Raw genomic sequence first — 22,387 nt, 5'->3', positions numbered from 1 at the left:
ATAGAACAGAACCTGGAAAAAAGAGGGAGTTGAGCATGTTCAGATTCCACAGATTGGACCAGCATACTAGAACAAAATACCCTGGCCTTTTAGGAAGTCAGTTACCCCTGTGTGAACTGGAGTTTTTTCCCTCCTACCTCTGGTACTTGCAACTCCAGGAGTGCACTCTCAGCTTCATGAACTCTGCAAGCAAATTCTTCTAATCCATCTCCTTTTCACAGCTGATCTCATCACTACAGTGGTTATATACCTGCCCCATGCCCTGGAGTTTGCACGTTTTCCACGTTCCCCTTTGGATCCATCCACATGCATAACTGCATTATGCTTTTTAAAACCTTAGCCAAAGCCCCATGAAAGGGAGGAAATGGTCAGCCCACTCAATGTGACACCTCATTGGCTGATATTAATTAAGAAGGAGAAGAGGGAGATTAGTGAAAGAATTGTGACTGAAGGTTAAGTACCAGCCAAAGTAACGGGAAGTAGATTATGATGAAGAGGAATAAAAGGCTAATTGGAGCTCAGCAGCAGAGTTTATTAGGAAATAGTGTGGGGAATGACCTTACCCAGAGTGTTCCCTGGCAGCCTGGGAACCCAAAGCTGGATGAAGCTGGTGGAATTTGTTAAGACATAAAGCTGATAAGCATCATCAGAAGGCAGAGATAAATACTAGAGAAGCCTGATGTCTTGCAGGGCTGGATTGGTAGAAATTAATAGTACAAGGAGAAAAATTAGGCACATGGCGAGAATTTGTCTTGTATGCTTGAAGCTCAAAAGTTACAAATGGGTGCAACACTGACCATTGGATGTCTGCAAACTGCCTACCTACTGTAGGGCCATGGAAAAGGTCAATGGTCTTTTAGGATGGATCAGGAAAGGAATTTTCTATAGAATTGAGAGGAAGTTTCCATAGAATGTAGCAGTTTCACTAAAAAAGGAAAAAAAACAATTAGGACATCATTCACAGCAGGAGTAGAGTTCTGGTCACTTCTGTTCAGAAAGAAGGAATTGAATGTAAAACACTCTTTCATCAAACAATAAAATGAAAAGAAACTTTGTCCTACAAAAGGGAGTTAAGACAATCAAAATTATCTGACTGGATGAGAGCTTCTGGGGAGACATGATTACTCTGACTAAAATGGAAATACTCATGCTTAGTAGAAAACAGATTGTTGGAACAACCCCAAAAAGGTGTAAATGGGAGTGACAGCCAGTACAGCTTCCAGCTGGAAGGCTGCTCCAACCAGAAGAGCAAGACACCAGAAGGAACTACATCAGTAAGCTCAATTATATTTAGAAGGTGTTTGTCAATACTTTTCTAACACAAAATTTCCTGAAGCAGCAAGGGAGCATCTTCTGGGACCCAAAGGCCCCGTGTCCCTCAGTGGCCAGAGGGCAGACAGTGGGATGAGCTGGGCAGTTCCAGCCCATCTTCCCACTCTGCTGTTTGCAGGCACCTCTCAAAATCCCATGGAATGGACTGAGGGCCTGACCACCACTTATTCATTCCAGCAACCTTCTGAAGAACCCATCAGGCCTGTTCTGTGCAGTGGAATTAAGACCAAATCTCTTGTTCATTTGCCCTCTACTCACTGCTAACTGATGCTGCCTCAGAGCAACCAGATTTATTTCTGCTCCACATAAAGTGAGCATGAAATTTATTACCGGTATCACACAGGGCAGAGACAAGCAGTACCATTGGAGTGGTTGCCCGAGAACAAGCCAGGATTGATTATTTTACAAGACAACTTACATTTGAAGAAGTAAAGATTTGATTAAAAAATTAAATGCCTTGGGGAGGGTGAATAGCAGCATAAATCTGTTTGATGTTTATGTCAGCAAGGTTGCCAAAGCAAACAGCACGAACATCTGTCCGTAGCTTCGTCTGGAAAATACAAACGGGGAAATATTTTAATTGTGAGCAGTGGTTCACGGAACTCCCCATGTCTTTATTTATTAGGCTGATAATATCACCCCAACATATGAACTTTATGCAGCAGATATAAATAATTCATGGATTAGCAAATAAAGAGATCTGGAATCTGTACAGAGAGATGGCTGTTGCCAATTATCTCACTTGTGCAGAGCCAGACCCTTTCAGCTCCCATCACTTGCAGCTGCTCTTTTAAATCATTCATCAGTGCTTAAGAGATATGCTGGTGGCGCTGGCAGAGAGTATTTGAATTTTCATTGTTTACACACTGTGAATTTAGCTTCTGGTCTGAAATTATCTACAACATTGAAGCCTTTGAGAATATAGATGAGAAGAATAAGACAATTCCTCTTTCTATTCTTTTTAAACACTTCTATAATTTTGATTAGCTTTTCTTCAATTTTACTTCATATTCTTTTTATAATCACTACTTTCATTTTAAAGTTATATTAACTAATATAATTCCCTATGCTGTTTAGATCACGAAGACATCAGGAATACTCTGCAATATAAAAAGTATTACAAAACAAATGCCTAGCAAATATTTTCTTCAAAGTTGTAAAATGATTTTCTATTTTTATTTTAGAAATCTATACCTTATCACCTAAATATCTAGAGCTGTTTCTTTCTGTTCATGTTTAAGCAAAACCCTCTTGGAAATAATAATAAAAGCTGCTTAAAAAAATATGAAAAACCATGGCCAGAGCTTTTTCTCATCAAATTACTGAGGCACTGAGTTTCTGTGCCCATTCAGATCACCATGGGTAGCACTTCCTGAGTGATAAATTTGCCTGTTGTCATTATAGCGATATAGCTCAATTTACTTCTTGCATGGATAATTGCAGTAATGGTTTTAAAGTCAAAGGCCTTATGATAAACCCAGACTTTCAACTGTATTAATTGAAAACCTAATCCACGTAACTAGAGTCTTGCGCAGCGTTATTAACCGTGCAGCTCTCTCTGATGTACGTGTCTGTACACAGAAGTTCTGTCAATAGTTTTGCTCCTTTCTCTTAAGCTATAAATAAAGAAACAACATTCAAACTTCTGTCAGGACGCTGGAGTTGGCTGGTACAATGCTGGGGGCAGGAGAGGGGAGTGGAGCCTGCATGGCATTCAACCCTTCTGGGGCAAGAAATCCAACAGCATCATCTTCACCCTGCCATGAAGAGTGGCCTGCCTGGGATTTTGGGGACAGTCATGAGGTTATAAGGTATGAGCTCGGTCTCTCTTACATTTGCAAATCAGTGCAGAGCAGCTGCTTTACTTTCTCAAAGTGGAGCACTCTACGTTTTATCCTTTAAGGGGCACAAGTGAGTTTTATCCTTTGAGGATCCCAACGCTGCCATGCTCTCAGGACCTCTGTGAGCGAGGCACAGAGCATTCACAAGGTTTCTGAGGAGGGCAGGGAGGCACAGGGGGATGATCAGTGCAGATTAAGGAACAGAAGCAGCAGGATGTACCGGGGCTCAGGAGTCCCCATCAAAGCCCATTTGGACGGGCTCTGGAGCAAGGAGATACGGAGCAGGGGATGTCCTTGCCCTGCTTCTGTCAGCTCCCAGCAGCTCATTGAACAAATTAGGTTTCCCTCTCAGATCCACACATGACAGTGGATGGCATTTAGCAGATGGCATGTGTAATGGGACTGTCACACCAACATGGGTTTAAAAATAAAGCTGGGGAGGCAGTTAATGAATATACAATTCTCCTTTCAAGGAATTCTTTCTGTCCCTGTCGGGCGTTAGTCGCTCAGCTTGTGAGTGTTGAAAGACTTCTGATGTGTGTGCATTAAAAGACACAGTCTAGCATGTAACTGGGTTGTTTTACTTTAAAAGCTGCCATTGAAATAAGCATTTTATATCATTCCTAAAAAAAGCGACTTTTTCTTCTTGATGACTTTCAGCCTGCTCACAAGTGAGATGCATGCTTTAACTGGAGTGTTATCACTGAAAATATTTAATATTAAGAGTAATCCTTCTCACAGAGATGATTCTACTCTGTAGTTTTCTTTCTTTAATTTTTTTCCTTGCTTGTTAAAAAACTAAAAATTAGGCAAGTTAAAACTCTACTTTTTCAAGGATGCTTTTTTTATTTATTTATTTCATACTACCTCAAACTGAGTATCTCTATATAGGACTTTGCTTAAAAACATTGATTTGAGGAGATGACAGCAACAGAAGCAGTAGTTAGTAGTGAGAGACTAACACAATATATAATACATGTAATTTTCTAAACTATACACTAGAATTTCTCTTTATTTATTAGTTTCTCACAGCTTTTTCAATCCCAACAAAAAAAGGAAAAATAATTTTGAAAATAAAAGGATTATATGCATTGTATTTTTCTGTTTATCCCTTTCTTTTTGTTGTCATTTCAGTGTTAATTAAAGGACTGCTCTAGCTCCAACTGAAACCATTTAGGAGGATTCCTTTTATTTTCAGTGATGATTTTATCATGCCCGTGTTTATTAGGTTTGTTGCTTTTCCAGCAGTCTGACTTCTGGGACCACAGGGAAAAAAAAGCAGGGTGAATTTATAAACAAGTATGGTCAGCATATCAACCTATGTTAGTAGCAGAAAGGTAAATTCAGCTAAATCCTGGTGAGTAAACCTGTTTTCCTTAGTGCATTATAATCCACCTTCCTGCGTTCTAAAAAATGGTGTTAACAAAAGAACTGGGTTGTCAGGGGAGGAGGGTCTCAATTACAAGGGAATAAAATCACGCTGCCATATTAGTCAGCTAATAAAATGTTTTTCTGCCTTTTCTCTGTATAAGGTCTGGATTAAACACCCTTGACTGCCTGCAGTGGGATATGGGTTCTTGGCAGCACAGGGAAAAACACTGACACAGTTATAGCACCTTAAAGCTTTTCTTGCTCTCAAGAACTTATTTCATCTACCAAACCAGTATGAGTGGCTCACAGGAACCTGCTTTTGTTGTTATTTGTGTGCACACTCCCAGTTACAACATTTCGGGGGAATTTTCTCAGCCAGCCCTACACAAATTTGTGTTGGACAAGTGATGATCCCACAGGATTTGTTTGTAGGTTGAAGGGCCTGAGAAGGGTTGAAATCTCAGTGGATATCAGTCTCCTAAAGCTTACTTTTGAAGCTTAGAGAATGTTGGATTTTTGCTATTCAGTGTTCAGTTTTGGGTCCCTCACATCAAGAAAGACATTGAACTCTGGACCTCTGGTGCTGGAACCTCTCCAGAGAAGGGCAACAGAGCTGGGGAAGGGTCTGGAGCACAAGTCCTGTGAGGAGCAGCTGAGGGAGCTGGGGGTGTTTAGCCTGGAGGAGAAGAAACTTGGGAAGATCTTACCACTCCTGAAAGGAAGGTGCAGCCAGTTGGGATTGATCTCTCCTCCCAAGGAATAAGCAATACAGCAATAGGTAATGGCCTCAAGTTTCACCAGGGAAGGTTTGGATTGGATATTAGGAAAAATTTCTTCTCCTAAAGGTTTCCCAAACATTGGATCAGGCTGTCTGGGGAAGTGATGAAGCCACCACCCCTGGAGGTATTTAAAAGCTGAGTAAATGTAGGTCTGAGGGACATGGTTTAGTGGTGGGCTTGGCAGTGCTGGGTTGATGGTTGGACTTAAGCATCTTAGAGGTGTCTTCCAACCTAGATGATTCCATGGGTCTCTGATTCTGGGATCTTCCCACACACACAGCATGGGAGCCTCCTGGCCCTGCTGTTGGGGTCTTTGCTGGACACACAGATTCCCCCAGCTGCTCACACTCAATGCAGTTGTACCATGTTACATTATGGGGAAAGGGAAGGAAAGTAAAATAACCACGGTCTGTGAGGTGAGGAATTCACTATTTCATCACTGCAGAGCTACTTCCACCTTCCTGAGCAATACTGTCAGGCTCAAGGATAAATCTGCAAACAGGTATGGGAGCAACACGTGAGTGGCTGTCCTGGGTCAGCCCACCTTGACCTGGTGTCCTGTCTCCAAGAGCAGTCACCAAATGATGACTGGAAAGCAGGGAGAAGGAAGCTGACAACCATCATATGAACTTGATCTCATGTACCATCCCACTTTTCTATCAATCAGCCGCTTGACAGCTTTCTGAGCAAGAAGATGAACCCAGATCACTGTGCTAAGGACTAAAGCACCCTACAGCATCCTGTGGTAAAAACTGTGGCATCCTGAATGCTGCAGCATCCTGTGGCAATGAATTGTGTGGTTCACTCATGTGCACTGCATAGTAATGATAATCCTCTTTGTATAGCACTGGCTGATTTCAATACCCAAATGTTACATTTTAAGGCAGAATATGTGGCCTTTTTCAGTGTGAGAGCCAAGCTGGTGTTTGATTCATTAAGAAAAAATAATATGCAAAACAGCAATATTTATCCATAGCATACAAAATGTAAATGCTTTGTGCTGTGATGTTTGGGTGTCATTAGAATAATTTTAAATGCAAGTGATTTAATTGTGTTTTTGCTAATTATAATGTTTACAAATTAGGGAAAGATGGTTTTCGTGGTCTGTTGGGAAAGAGCTTTGAAACCTCACATGTCTTTGAGCCTACAGTACCGTCATCTAGTCATAAACTCTTTCTAACACCAGGATGATTTGCTTTTTAGATTACTCTTGCATGAAAAGCTATTCTCAAGAGCCTTCAGCTCCACGGAATTCAGAGCCAGGTTCACGTGTGTCTGTGTGTGCTTTGACAGAAATATAACCAAGTTCTTTTCTTCTCCTTTTCAAGGTCCCCGTGTCCCGATGGTGACTGTTCACAACACGACAGATGCACAGAGTAAGAACGGGCTTGAGCTTTGCAACTCTTCAGAGAAAAGTAGCCAGGCAGGACAGTGATATCTAGCTGCTCTTTCCTAAACTTACACTCCTGACTCTGCCTAGATGCAAGTTTTCTGCCAGGCAAAAGGACTTACAGAGCTGTTGTACTGCGATCACAACTGCTGTTTTGGGGTGAAAACACACGGGTTGGGGCATGATGTTTATTATCCTCTTCCTCAAAAAAAAATGCATAGTTCAAATCTCTCTCTTTTTCTTAGTCTTCCACTGATTTTGTTTTGCATCCCATATATAAGAAACAGGATAATAAGATAAGATAAATATAAGAAATATTTAGCCTAATCTGTGGTTTTAATAAAATCACTCTGATATGAATTATCTGAGATAATGCAGAAGAGTGAGCCCCAGAGGTGGTGCCTCTGCCTGGCTGCCTGATCTGTCCATGGAGATTGTAGCACTTATTGTTTGGTAAAGCTTTGTCATGCTAATGATTTGCATCTACATCAGTGCAAAGCTGGAATTATTCAAATAACAGGCTTCTTCCCTCAAATATTCCCTCTATCACCATTACCAGACTGGCAATGTAGAGTCCAAAAACCCACGGAGTTTCTGGGGTTCCACTCTGGCAGAGTGTGGCACTGAGTCTCACGTGAAACCAGGATTTATCTGCTCTCGTCATTTTAATGGGAAAACATCATCTTTCATTTTAACAAAGAATTTAGCCCGGCCTTAGCTGCAGTTAGGGACTTCAGGCAGTGATGTGACCCCAGTATTAAGCAACACCTTCATTTTATTTCTATCTGCTTTATACACAGTCCATACCAGTTTATCACATATCAGTTTTATTTATCTGGATTTACAGCAAGTCACTGCTCTTGTCTCAAAAGAAAAATAACAAAATAAAACAGAGCAAGCAAATCAAGAAATTTGGCACTCATACTAAAGATTTACTGTGAAATGCTGACCTGCTTCGTTTCCCACTGAAGGTAGTGAGTGTCACAGAAAAGGCGCTTTGCACAAGGGATGGTCAGGTCCTTCTTCTTCCCAGCAGAGCTTGAGATTGGCAGTGCCCTCCCCAAGGATAACCCCAGAGCAGCCCAGCTGATGCCCACCAGGCCCTTCAGCCAGGAGAGTTTCTTCACCCCGACCTGCAGCTCCAAAGTCACTTTCTTTCTCCCTCACTTTAAATAAAACACCTTAATTTTACCATAGACATGGAGGTGTCTGACTGGCTATACCAGCACAGGCTAGTGCTCTCATGAGTGATGTTATACCCTCCTGTACAGTTTTATAAAATACATTTAGGTGAGTAGAATGAGACCATATAAAACAGAAACAGTAAATGAAGTGCTTTAAAAACTGAAACAAAACACACCAGGACTAGTTTTACTTTGACAGATGCTTATGGGTAGCATCTATTACACAGAGAACTCAATCTACTCATGTGCAGAACACATTCTTTACTGAAATTCATGATCTTCTGCATACAATTATGATTTCCCTTCGTTCTTTTCTTTTTTCCCCCCTCATTCTTTTGCTTTTGAATAAAGGGCAACTGACAGTTGCATGTTGCTGAATTTACTTATTTAATATGAGCCCATTACTCCATGAAAGGGAGTTTGCCTCTGTATTCTGCAATAATCTGATAATAACGAGTTGTGCTGAATATTAGAGAATGCTTACATTTAATTAAGCAATGACCGTTTGTACTCCACGGACTCAAGCTCCCTGTGGTCCTAAAGCAAAAAGGAAAGTCCTTTAGGAGATATGCCAATCTTTTTTATTTCCTTCACAGTCTTCCTGGCTTTCTGTGAATGCAATTATATGAACAAATAAAACGGCTTGACTAAATTCCCCTACGTGGCAAGCCCCTTTCTGCTGATAAAGCTACTTGTGTGTGCCATAATTAAATGAGAATCTTAATATTTAACTAAACGTAATAGGCTGTTTCTTTGCCACTTTTGTGGGGGTTGTGGCTTTGATAAAGAGCCAGGCTTTGCAGAAGCAGGGTGAATAGTCACTGAAATACTGCTGAAAGATCTCTGGAATATATTAACTGGGAAGGGGAAGGTTTTGTCTGCCTGCCCAGCAGAGATGGGCAGTGAGAGCAGGATAGCCAGGTACCAGAAGTGTTATTTGAGGAGCTGGGGTTACCTATCTATTTATCAGTGTGTCTGGAAAGGGAAGTTACAGTCAGTGACACACACAACATGGTGTGAAATCTCCCACCCTCCTCGGGTTCAGGTGGAAGAGATAATGCCCTGGATCCCCCAGGTTCACATCCAGACTGATTCCAGGGGAATGAGCACTGCAACAGACTCCCTAGACCAGGATTCACTCACCCCAGCCCTTGAATACCCCCTCCCTGGGGCTCAGGAACTCTGCCCACACATGGAGACATTTCCCACCATGTAAGACACACAACCCAAAGTGTCTCCTAAAGGGAGGCCCTTTCCCCACCAGCTGGGAAGGACTTATTCTTTCTGGTGCTGGAAGGTGGCTGCTTGTTCTAGAAGAGGGTCAGCAGGTAGAACACATGGCTAGGATGAGGGGATAAAGGTTAAATCCCAAGAAGGAGGAAGGAATCCCCTATTTCTGACCCAGAGAGTCCTTGGATAAGACACATAAGCAAAATTAACAATTCTTGAAACACTCCAACAGTCAAGACTGCTCCAAAACCTGATGTTGCAGGTTTGTATGAGCTTTGTCCACTGTCCTCTCCCTGTGGCTTTCCTTCCCATGGATTTTATCTTGCACAGCAGTACAACTTTGGCTGAAGCCCTCCATAGTCTCTCCCCTTCCTACTTATCATGTATACCTTGGACACAGACTTGAGGACCTCTTCATTTGAGATCTATCTTTGCAGGGTGGGTGGATGTCTGACTGGGACCCATGGTAGTGTCCCAACACAGCAGGTCAACTTTCCACCTCCTGCGAATCAGCTGAGTGCCACTGATTTCAGGAATATAGCTTTTTGCCAATGTAGAACTTGGAAGGGGTTTCAAAGATTTAACTGAATTAGGTATCTGTGAGGACTAGAAGGAAATCCTTTTGTAAGGAAACTTGTATTATATATATCACAGTGACTATAAAATGTTAAATGCATTTTCACAAACTGTGCCAAAAGTTTTTGTGATTTTGTCCTTCTTCTTCCAGAAATTTTTGAGCTGGAGGTAAATGAAAATGTGCAGCTGGCTGTAAATGACAGGCAAATGCCTAAGGTAGAATACATGGAAATCAAGATAGATGATTACAGTAAGTAGCACCTTTCTTCTGACTTATTTTTCTCTTTCACTGCTATAGCTGTGAAATGATACAGCCATCCTGGGTAGACTGGCAGGAGGAAAAATGACTTTGACTCTCAATAAACTCACACAGTTTGCAAAGCACTCTCCTGGAATGTGCAACATAAGGAGGTTATTACAGAGGCAGAATTTGATGAGAATTCAGCTGAAGAAAGGCAAAATGATAGGGTTAGAATTTTTTTTTTCTCTTAAAATGTTCTTTGTGAAGAAAAAGCCACTCTAGGAAATGACATGGTGGGGTGCCCCATTGTTGGAAGCATTTGCCCTGGGGGTGTGTGTGTCATTTGAAATGGGTTTGGAGTGGGATAATGTGTGTGCTTGCTGGCTACAGCTGTGGCTGCCTCTCAGTGCACAATCTGAGCTGCAGTGAATGAAGATGACTCTCACATGACTGTCCATCAGAATCAGACAGGATTTTTCGAAAAAGCCATGTGATTTGGGAGGGTAAAAAAAAAAAAAAAAAAAAAAAAAAGAGCTTTATGAGAAAAGCCAAAGGAGATTTCACCTGGAGTAAAGAAAACAGACACTTGGAGCAGTTTGCACCTGCAGCTGGTGTGTTATTTGTACCACTTGTATAATCATTACACACACACACATATATATACATATATATACATATATATATGCCAAAGAGAGAGAGAAAAGCTTGGTGGCAAACAGCCAAAATGTAAACCTGTCTCTGTAGTTGTGCCTAAAACAACCTAGAAAACATCTTCTCCGTGTCTAAGCAGATACCTTCCCCGTATGGGGAAAATCCACATACTCAGAGATGCACAAAGGCTCCCCAAAACTGCAGCCTGTATGGTGGAAACTCTATGAAAAAAACCCAGAGACTCTTTGGGTTCAAAGTGTGGTCCATAATGTTTCCCATGCCAGGAAGGAGTGCATTTCTCAGGCAGTGTAGTGAAAGCAGTGAGCTGTGCTTGGGGCAAGTTACTGATTTCAGCCATTTCCAGATATTATAAAATGTAAAGCAAAGGCTGAGAGATGATTGCCATTTGAAATGCATAACAATGGCCCTAAAATGTTCTGTTTGCCACATGGAACATAAGGAGCATAAACCAGTGCATAAAATAACAGGAACAGACGTGCACTTCCAGGTTTTATGGACAGGAAAAGATGGATAAAGAGTCCATATTTGCCCCCATAAGCTAGCTCATGTGAAACTGTCAGTTTATTAGGGATAACTCAGCTTGATACAACATTTTTTAAATGCAGGCCTCATTGCAATTCTGCTCATTTAACTGAAAATATACTTGTGTGCAATAAATACAAACTGGCCTCAGACACATGGTCATTCTGCTGTGCCATCCCTGTGTTTCCAAAGCTTTGGGCTGAACAGCCTTGGGAACACTGGAAGTAGCACTTAGTAATATTTAAAGTCAAGTGATGGCCTTTTTGGCTGTCCCTGGGCCACTGATCCAATTTGCAGCTATTAGCATTCAGATGGAATAACTAATTAGGCAGAGTGTCAGGCAACGATTGCAAAGAAAACCATTTAAACTGTGCTGCTAATCTGTGTATTAATCTACTGAAAATGCTCCTAATACCAATTTAATTGCTGGGCCTTTGCTAATCTAGATTGTAGTTAACATTTCGAAAATAAATGTGCTGTCCTTGATGCAGAGTTTGTATGGAGGCAGTTCAGGCTGCTGATACAAAGCCACAGAAAAGACATTCAGTTAAAAGAAGCTTTAGTGATCACATCCCTCCTTTACATTGGTTTTCTACCAGTATAACAACTTGGGCATCAGCACCTTTGCCTCCCATTTACAACAAAACTTAACCCTTTGGATATTAGGATTAAAATAGTTATTTCTCCCTCTGTCTTCACACCATTGTAGCAAAATAATTCTATTTCTCTCCGCCAGCCACCATACTTAATTGGGTTTTAAATTAGCATTTTCATTGCCAATTTTCCTCCTTCTCTGCTGCCCTGAAATATTGATTTCTGTCTGCGTCACTCATCCAGCTGCCAAAAAAGGAAAATTATAGCTATTGACAGATGTTAATTGAATGCTGTAAAAGAGATGCATGACTGAGCAGCTTGCACTGTACTCCCCACTTACATTTCTTGTCACCTCAGCTATCACAATATGGGTCTTTTCTTTGGCAACATCTGTGTTTCTGAGGTGATATTTGCCACAGCCTATGAAGAAATGCTATTTTGCTCCTACTCACCTGTGGCCAAAATGCCAGAAAAATCTATTGGAATCGTGTCAGCATTCCCACATCAAAGACATGTTGCTAATTGTTCTTTTTTTGTTTAGGATTGCCAATGCAGATCTTAAAGCCAGCAACCTTTGCAGACACCGCGCACTACCCCTTGCTTCTGGTTGTGTAAGTTCTTCCTCGTCCTTTCTTTTTGTTCACATTATCAGGGCAGCTTGGAAACCTTGGCCACAATCAGAAACTTTAAAGATATGTTTTGTACAGAGAATGGCAGAGTCCAGTACACTGGTCCCTACCCCGTCTCACTTCACAGCTGGGAGAGGCCAGGTGTACTTCACTTCTTTCTGATGTTTGAGACAAGGTTTTTGGCTCCCAGGAGGGCACCCTGTTGAAATCCTGCAGAGTAAATTGCGGGTTTTGTGATGGTGTTTCATGTACATTTCAATTGTTTGTAGGGCAGAAACAGGAGGATGAGGAATACAAGAGGTATTTTGGCTTTCTGTCTCAGTGCTTAGGGCACCCACCTTGTGATTAACAAGTAATTTTAGAGTGGAATTCAGTCAGCCTTATTGGAGCTTAAATTTTAGGTGCCCTCATGCAGAAATCATTCCCTTGTAAGTGCTGGCGTTTGCTGAAGTGACAGCAAAGCGAGAGTTGGAAACCTGTGAATATCTCCACAAAGTTAGCATTTATATTAGATAGGTAGGCTTTCCTCCTGGCAGGCAGAGTAAATGGATATTTCTTTAAGAAACATTTAGTAATAATAATAAACATTACTGAGGGGTTTTTTTTGCAATTTGGAAAGAAATTGCGGGAGAGGATTCACTGAACTTGGAAGAACCTGTTTGGCCCTGGCTGCATCCCAGTGCCATCCCACTTGCTGCCTGCCAGGGAATACCCCACGAGGGAAAAGCCTCATGCAGGAGAGGTGAATGCCTGATGAATGCCTGTGCCACCCTGCACGATTCTCCACAAAGGACAAAGCCACTGCAGCGAGCGCATTGTTACATCATGACATTACTGTGGAGAAAATGCGCTTCATTATCGAATTGCTCGAGGAAGATTGGTTCTCATCAAGTGCACAGCACTTGATTATGCTGCCTCTGGATCTGGGTGGGCCGGGGTCCTGCTTGGATAAATACAAATGGCTGGAGTCACATGCTGATTAAAGTCCTGCAGTGAAGTGCCTGGTGTCTCTGAGAACCCCAAAAACAACCAAAAAGTGGATGAAAATGCCAGTGGCTCTACAGCAATCCCAGCCCTAAATTATTGCTTAAAGTCATCATCATCATCCCTTATTTCTTCTGAGCTGCCTGGCTGAAGTAGGGTCTGTATTTCTCAAGACAGTTCCTCTGTACAGGCTCAGACCCTAAGCAGAAGGGTGAAGAGGAGGTCTTGCCCACTCCTTTCCCCTTCTCACCAATTTTGGGCCAAACTGGGCATAGTTAAGCAGTTTTTTTATAACTTTAGAAGAGTCCTTTCTCTCTGTACTTGTGTAAAGCAGTGATGACAGATTCACTTCAGCTGAAAATATAAAAGAGCTTTGGGGAATGTGGAAAATAGATATACATTAGAGCAGGCATGAAAAAGGGAAAACTCAACTGATGCCCGTGTCTGGTTGCTCACGGGAGTGAGTAACCTGCTCTGGTTACTCACGAGAGGAATCCTGACCAGTTAGAGATGTGTGGTGTCTCCTTCCCTTACCCTGCACGATGGGGCTGTGGGTCCCCATCCCACGGCACTGCCCCAGCCCTGGGGAGGGCGTTTGGTGCCGTGGCCTTTCCTTGATGCCCGTTTCTGTTCCAGAGATGGGACACCCGGCAGCCAGATCGTCACGGAGAGGTTCGAGGTGACGTGGGAGAGCGTCATGGTCAGCTCCCACAACGCCATCGTGCTCAAGTTCGACGGCCGCGGCAGCGGCTTCCAGGGCGCCAAGTTGCTGCACGAGGTCAAGAGGAGGCTGGGTCTTCTGGAAGAGAAGGATCAGCTGGAAGCTGTCCGGTGAATGGCACTGTTGTTGAAGAAATTAACTTGTTACTTAATAATTAACCTGAGACTCATTAGTCCTGGTTGCTTTAATGGTGTGTAGGGTAGAGCAAGGAGACGGGAGGGACGGAGGGAGGGGCAATGTAGTCGAACAATTGCAACCGCATGTGAGAGGGAGCTCGTGTCAACCAGAGCAGAGGGAGAAAAACAAGCCTTAAACAGAGCTAAATTAGAGCACCCTTTTCTGTATCACATGCTCAAAGACTATTTATTTTTAGCTCTGTACAGTCATACAGCTACAAACAAGGAAGCTTGAATATCTGTTCCTACATTAATCTTTTGCTTGCTTGGTAGCTGGAAAAAATCCATCTTTAAGTCCCTAAACTTTTTAAACAGAATAACGAGGGCAAAACCCTAAATGTCAAGTCCTGTCATTTTGTTAGATTTATTCTGCACATAATCACTTTAAAACCACTATCAGAGTATTGCAATGGCTGTGCAATAGCTTATTATGGCTTCCAGAAGTAGTTCAGGTTATTTGTTGCCATTGCTTGGTCAAATCCAACACATGAGGCTGTAAGATTAAATCAGACAGATACATGTGAAAGCAGCTTGGAGTGGCGTAATTTAGATTGTCTGCATCAAGGGGAAAGGGCTTTAAATTGAAAAGGGAAAGGTTTAGATTAGATATTGGGAAGAAATTCTTAACTGTGAGGGTGTGAGAACTGGTACAGGCTGCCCAGAGAGGCTGTGGATGCCCCATTCATAGAAGTGTCCAGGGCCAGGTTGGACGGAGCTTGGAGCAGCCTGGGATAGTGGAAGGTGTTCTTGCCCGTAGCAGAGAAGTTAGGACTGGATGATCTTTAAAGTCCCTTTCAACTCAAACCGTTCTACGATTTTTTTCTGGGGCCAGTTTAATTTAAAGCTGATTAAAATCACACTGGTTTTGGTCTTGAAGGGAAAAATATTTTTAACCCATCACTTTTCCTCTCTCATGTTCTAGGACAATGCTGCAGGAGCATTTCATTGATAAAACGAGAGTCGGTGTTTTTGGAAAGGTAATGTTTTGCCATTGCTATCCCAGTTGGCTGACATGGCTAAACAGCTGAGTTAAACCCTGATCTATTGAATATGTCAGTGGTGACTTTTTTATTATCGTTTATCTTAAGGATAGACTGCACCTTACTCAGTGATGTTAAAGGTGGAGGCTTTCATTTCATCAATGTATTCATCAATTACTTCTTTTAAATTAACTTCCAAGTGCAAAAAGTGACTGTTGCTCAGAAAACATCATCAGATAGTTCATTATTTTTTTCCCATTGCAGGCTTTCATTTCATTTTCACCTTGCCTCCTAAAGCCTGTGGGAACTTGGGTACATCTAACTCATGTGTACAACAACCCTGTGGATTTCTGAGCTGGGAAACAGCCACTGTAAAGTACACACAGTTTGAGATGGGAGTGGGACTGCAAGTAGAAATGGTTTACTGTGGGAGACATGGGCTTGGAGTGGGTGAAGAGAGCTGCACATAGAGCAGCAGCTCTGCAGGGAATTGTTAACAGGTTGGCAGCAGACGCTGAGATTGTGATGCTCATTTTAAGTAGAGAATGTCTGGGGTAAACATTTTGGAGAGGTAGCATATCTGGTTAGAGCCAAAGCCATAAAATGAGATGAAAAAGACCAGATCTTGGGCACACAACCCTCCTGCCTTCAGGAGGGTGCCAGCCACATGACCAGGGAGATGTCCCTTATTTTGTGATTTTCCAGGGCAAGGTGTCAAAGGCTCTGAAATGGTCAAGCATTTGCTGCAAGGTCTCAGCTGCCCTTGTTTCCAAAAGCAGCAGTGCCTCCCAGCAGGAACACCAACCCCCCTTCCCGTTTCTGTTCCAGGATTATGGTGGTTACCTGAGCACTTACATGCTTCCAGCTGGTGAAGACAACCAAGTGTTTGCCTGTGGAGCTGCTCTTTCCCCAGTGACAGACTTCAGACTATATGGTAAATCACATTCCTCAGCCCACAGACACTCCTGCTGACCACAAATGATTTTTCTTCCCTATTCCTTTCCTGCTTGTCATCTTTCTTTCCCAAGATGCTGCTTGGTTTAAGCTCTCTGTCTTTTTAGGAGCAGCCATAAACCCTTTTTCCCCGCTAAAGCAATTTAGCTGGCACCAGTGGGACCAGCCATGGTAGTCAGAGTAATCAAATCACTTTATTACTCCTTTTAAATAAAGGAGAATTGTCTTTAAACCCCTCCAGCCTTTGCCACCGACCACCCCCACTGCCCTGAACGTGCTGCCTTCCTGCCTGAAGCACCCATCCATGCAAGCTGTGGTGCAGTCTGGCTGGCCCCTCCTGCCTCTGACCACAGCACTACCCTGCACATGGTGGTCCTTTCTCTCAGGGACAGCAGTTCTCTTTGCACTTAGTGCCAGTGAAAATCAGGGGACTGCCAGGGAAGTCACTGGTGTTCAGCCAGACTTCAGGAGCTGTCCAGTTATCCCTGAGACCAAAGGGAACTTGCTGCTGATGCAGGAGGCCCTGTGTGAAAGGAGAAAGGGACACAACATGATAGAGCTCTTCTATCTCAGTTGCATCAACAAAGAAAATAAAAAATTGTTTCTCTGTGACTTATTTAAAGACCAGAAGTACATCATGACTATGAGAGACTATGCTATCACACATATCCTTAGTGCATTTTCAGAAACTTTTAGAAATGCATCCTCTATATTAAAGCCGTGTTAGAAAATAAGAAGGTTTTTAGCATTTGCAATATTTGACTCAGAAGCACCAGTGTATTCATGACTGAAAGTGATATTTTCATTTTTTCTCTTCAAGCTTCAGCCTTTTCTGAAAGATACTTGGGCTTGCACGGGGTTGATAACAGAGCATACGAGGTAACTGCATGGACACTGCATTTCCCTGATAAAATGTGACCTGGGCCTTAACTCTCCCTCCATGTGTTCTCCTTTGGGGAGTGAGCAAGGCTGTGCAAGAGGGACTCACTAGTGAAGCTCTGAAGGTGTCCTTCAGCCTGCTTACTGCTTTTCTTGTCTTAATAGTAATCATGGATAAAGTTTTTATTGATTAGACCTTGTGCCTGCCTCTCTAAATTGGGTAAACACAGTTTTAGAGATTGGAAGAGCTGAGTAACTCAGATGTGCCCAAGAGGACACAGTGTCACAACCTCCTTGAAGGTTCTTGCCAATGGTCTTGCAACTTTGATTCTCTCTGAGATAAACAAATTCAAGTGAAACTCAGCTTGACTTTCTCAAGATTTGTGATATTTCAGATAGGCAGAACTCTGTGCCAGAACTGAGTAGGACATGAAAAAGGAAGCACAGCACCAGTTAATAAAGACATTGTTTAATAAACATGATGGGATCGGTTGGATCCCATGCTGAAATTACTTGGAGGCAAAACCTCATAAAGAATAGTCACACAAACAAAATTTGTTATAGAGAAAATCTAGTTCGTCTTCTAAGCCTTGTCTGCAGCCAGAAAACAAGAAGGCAGTAAAGGTCTGACACTGTTCTCACAGAGAAAGCAGATAGCACCCTGTGCCCTCACAAGGGAAGGTTTATCCTGGTTTCCTAGACTCTGAGTTCATTGTCTCTCAAATTTTGCGCTCCTAATCTCTACATTAGTAGAGCAAATGGTTTTTGTTCTTTTAGAAATTGTTTGTGTTTGTATTCCCTTGTTCATCTGAAAGACAGCTAGGGGCAAAGGTGTTCTCAGCAGTGGACACTTGAATTTCCTATCAGATCATTCCCCAAGCTTTAAAAACTCATTGAGATTGGCTTTCAAACCACACCGAAGTTCCTCCAGATCCATGAAGTGTTCTTAGGCATAGGAACCTGGGAATGCTTTTCACTGGTGTTTTTTATTCACTTTGATATTTTCCACAAATTTTACAGTTCAGGCTTTTATTGAACATTATCAGAACAGAGGAGGGTCTCTGACATGTTTCTGCTGCTGACACTGCCCTGCCAGCACAGGGTGGGGGTCTATTTTATCTCTGGATTTATATAAGTAGCCAGGAGAATACGCTGTGCTGGTGTCTGCTTGTTATCCTGGTGATAAAGTATGAAATGGAAATAAGCACTTCTATTGCCTCCATATAAATTGCTAATTTCTAGCAAGTTTTTTAATCTTATTGCAACCTTTACCTTCACAGATCAGCAAATTATCACACAGAGTCCCATTACTAAAGGAACAGACATTTTTGATCATTCATGCTACTGCTGATGGTAAGTTAGCCCATCATTTGAGCTCATTATATTTTTGTGTTGGCTTTGATTTTTTTTAAATTAAATTTGTCGCTTTAATGATTGCAATCTGTTTTTACAGAAAAAATACATTTTCAGCATACTACGGACCTTATCACACACCTAATTAGGGCAAAGGCTAATTACAGCTTGCAGGTACGGTATATGTTTCTTTTTTTTTTTCCTCTGTTGGAGCAGTTATTTCCCTATTTGAACTCAAACTGCTGTTATGAAGCAAGATTTGAAAAACCACTTGCAAACTCAGCCTGACAGCAGAAGTAGCACCAGCATATAACATGTTTCTGTTAGTCCCATGCTTGCGTGACATCAGTGTTTTGGTCTGGACAGTTGTAGAACAATTAATGAATTACAGTAAATTAGGTTGTGAGAGACATATCCCTAAAGAATTTATGCCTGTTGAGTTTCTTTGGGAGCAACAGAACAAATTCAGGATGAATTCTGGGCAAACAGAGTTCTAAATTAAATCAACCAGAAAAGTTACAAAGATGTATGTCACTCAAATCTGATATCCCACTGTGAATGGCACAGCTACACCTTCCCCCAAATTATATCTCTGTTTTGCTGAATGGTCCATGTCCATGCCATTACATCTTCCAAAATGAACCCACCCTAGCAGCCCTGTCTAGACAACCCATTATGATCCTCTTGCATTTCTTCAAGTTACCTGCTCCATTTAAACGAAAAGTCGGGTTTAAACTATTTCACTTCTGGCTTCACAGTTTGGGGTTTTTTTCAATTTAATTATTTGTCCAGCAATATTTATTAATTTTTTTTTAACTTAATGGCATTTTTGCTTTAAAGCCCTCATTTTAGTCAGTATAGCCTAATGCCGTTTCTCTCCAAAACTCCACATTTTTTGGTTTTCACAAGGAGAGTGTGGGCTGGTTCTTCTTAGACTGAACCTGTTCAGAACAGAATTAAATGGAAAATCCTCCACCTCAGAAAAGTTTCTTGTGAAGGCAGAGGCAAGTCTGCACTCAGAGCACTGTGCTTCCCAAATTCCCCTAGGCCTCACAAGCATCCATGGGAAGCCCTGTGATGCTGAGGAGATGCAGTGGGTTTGCAGCTCAAGCTGCAGGAGTGGGTGGTCTGTCCTGAGACTTTAAGCTTTAAAAGGTGTGTATTTACCTGTTTTTTTGCAGATTTACCCTGATCAAAGCCATTACTTCAGCAATGCAGCATTTGAGCAGCACTTGTACCAGTCCATTGTCAACTTCTTTGTGGAGTGTTTCGAGGTTCCAGACAAACTCCCGCTAGCCCCACTGAAAGAGGAGGAGGAGGATGATTAACCCAACTTGTCCGTGCTAAGCACAAGGCAGATCTCTCTGACAATATGCAACTGGATCATTTTCCTGAAGAAAGAGATGTTGTTAGCATGTATTTAAAGAAAAAAAAAACACAAAAAACCCCCCAATAAAAACTAAAAGCAGCTTCTCTGCTTTACTTGACAGCAACTCCTTCCTAAATGGAAGAACATTAAGCATGGTGAACTCAGCAGAAACTGCTGTCTGAAATAAATCCATCACAACCAACATCTTATTTTTCTTTGGATTTTTTTTCTTTTTTGTTTGTTTGTTTCTTTGCCACAAAATGACTTCTAGAATGAAAATGGTGAGACGCTGGACTTGAAGGAGCACCCCAAGAAACCACTTTGAGAACTGGAAGATTAAATGTCTCTTTGCAGTCAAGCAGTCAAGCAGTAGCAGTGAAATCTATCATCCACATTAAGTGGATTACTATAGTTAGCATCACACTGTGTCAGAAAAAAAAAAAAATCTAATCTAATACGTGGAGAAGATTATAGCACAATTATTTTGAAGGATACAGATTCATATACTTGCCTGCTCTTTACCATCTTCAGGAGGTTTGACATTGCTACAGGATGCACAAATCCAATTGTGCGAAATATCACTATAGTTACACCGATCTTTACCTTCCTGTAATTATTTTGTTAATTCTGTATGGCTTTTACTTCTGTTGTTCATTGGGTCTCATGCTTACCTTATTAGCTTCTCAGCTTGTTCTGGATGGGGAAAAAGCATAAAACAAATTAACCAACTCACTTCAGACCTCAGGGGTCTAATGAGGCAATGGGACTTGGGCTACCCAGATATTAAAAAATCTATTGGAATAAAGCAAAGAAAAACTCACTCTTGAGTTCCCAAAATAGCTCTTGCCAGCAAGATTGAGTATTTTCTTTGGCAGTCTTGAAAAATATGCACATAAAAAAGCCAAATAAGCTTATATTGAGATATTTTTTATTGCGATGTAGAAAAATATGCGACAGTCATGATTATTCTTTCTCTTTCTTTAATGTTGGAACAAATGGTTGGTAACCTGCTAGGGAATATCCAGGTGAGACTGTGGTACAGGAATTTGTACCAGAGGCCCCACAGATCATCTGATAAAACCATTTAAACAGGGACAATATGCCAAGATTTATTGCACGTGCTGTCTGTGGCTTAGTTTTATTCCAGGTCAATGATTAGCATATTCCAAACACATTTAATTGTCTCTTCTGTTCACACTAGTTTTGACAACCGTAAAAGAAAAAAATAAAAAAAAGAGGATATTTTGCTTTAAAGGGTCTAACTGTTCATTTTAGCAGTGGAAAGCAACTTTTAAAACTTCTTGTGAAAACATTCAGCTCTCAGAAAGGAATCCAGCCTCCATCCACTTCCACGTACTGCGTCATAAGAGTTTTGACAGTGTCGCTCCTTGTAAAATATTCTGACCAAATGTACAGCCAGTATTAATACTGTATATTTCATTTTGTTGTATATAAAGGAATGTAAGTCAGCTCTTCGTCAGATCCCCAATCCAATATTAGTCTTGTGTTCGACATGCATGCGGTAACACTTCTTTGCTGATCAGGACTCCTTAGAAGCACTAGCTTGGAAATATAACAATTAATGTAATTTCTTTTCTTGTTTTAACAGCTTGAATGTCAATGCCGGTTCCTACTTTTTACATAGTACTGTGGGTAAACTCACATCCTGACAGCAATGATGATGTTTCCATTGTGTTCTTTAGTGTGTCTTTTTTCTTACCTTTATTTTAAGCTTTGAATGTTGGTTGTACTTTGACCACCATGAAAAAATATATTGATGAACCACAGAAATTATTTAGTTTGGTTGGGATTATCTCCTTTAATTTACAGTGCATCAACATTGTGTGAACAAGAACTACGGTGTAAAACTGCTTTATCTGGCAAAATGCCAAATAGACCATGAGAATGCTGCGTGCCCAGATTTTGCTACGCTGAACAGGCTTGAGAGCCCAAAATGAACTTGAACTGAGAAATGTAAAAATCTGCTCTGTCCACAATCTTTTGTAGAAAGAACTTTAGGATGTGGCATGGTAGTGTTTGTTCATTCATGGAATAAAACATTATTTTACCACCCTGGTTGCTACTGCTGTTATTTTGTGGTAAGTTATTAAATAAGCATCGAGTTGCTGGAAGTGCTGTTTCTAGCTGAATTGGGCCCAAACTGGGATGTTCTGACTTGCTGCACATCATCAGTGCCAGGGTGTTGTCCCATCAGCTGACACACACCAAACCAGATTTAGAGCAAATTTAATATTCCAAAGCAAACCCAAGAAATTATTGGGGATGCTTATTCCAATCTTCGTTTCCAGCAGATCAGGAAACAAGAAAATGGAGCACTGGGACAGGGAAGGGCAGATTGAAACAGTACATAATAGCTTTGCTGTTATTTTGTTTAATTGTCTAAATGCAACTAGTATTTTTTTATTGTCCAAACAAATCAAGCTTATACTCTCAGCTCACTGGCATATCTGGATGCCATAATGTTCTACTGTGGCATCCCAAAGAGGAAGAGAACTAATGAGCAGTGCCCTACTAATTCAGAAGGAAACCGCAGAGGGAAAAACGAATCATTGCTGGTAGCTAATTAACAAAGCCAGGCAGCCAGCCATG

The 22,387-nt window shown here is 41.6% G+C and overlaps 1 protein-coding gene across 7 annotated transcripts in view; it reads left to right on the top strand.

Annotated features, from left to right (window-relative positions):
- The window catches only part of DPP6 (dipeptidyl peptidase like 6), a 541,800-nt gene extending 519,952 nt beyond the window's left edge, over positions 1-21,848 (top strand). For 5 of the 7 annotated variants that reach the window (XM_040056360.2, XM_040056368.2, XM_040056348.2 and 2 more), the window contains exons 17-26: positions 6,652-6,699; positions 9,855-9,953; positions 12,274-12,343; positions 13,982-14,176; positions 15,165-15,219; positions 16,051-16,156; positions 16,997-17,055; positions 18,336-18,408; positions 18,509-18,582; positions 19,590-21,848. In XM_040056360.2, coding sequence (XP_039912294.1) covers positions 6,652-6,699; positions 9,855-9,953; positions 12,274-12,343; positions 13,982-14,176; positions 15,165-15,219; positions 16,051-16,156; positions 16,997-17,055; positions 18,336-18,408; positions 18,509-18,582; positions 19,590-19,736 — 926 coding nt within the window. In that variant the 3' untranslated portion in view covers positions 19,737-21,848. The other 2 variants (XM_058419409.1, XM_058419412.1) reach the window with 2 other exon arrangements.
- Positions 21,849-22,387: the final 539 nt, after the last annotated feature.

This window comes from Hirundo rustica, chromosome 1, assembly GCF_015227805.2.
Source record: "Hirundo rustica isolate bHirRus1 chromosome 1, bHirRus1.pri.v3, whole genome shotgun sequence".
NCBI lineage: Eukaryota > Metazoa > Chordata > Aves > Passeriformes > Hirundinidae > Hirundo > Hirundo rustica.
This window is presented reverse-complemented; position numbering and strand designations above follow the sequence as displayed.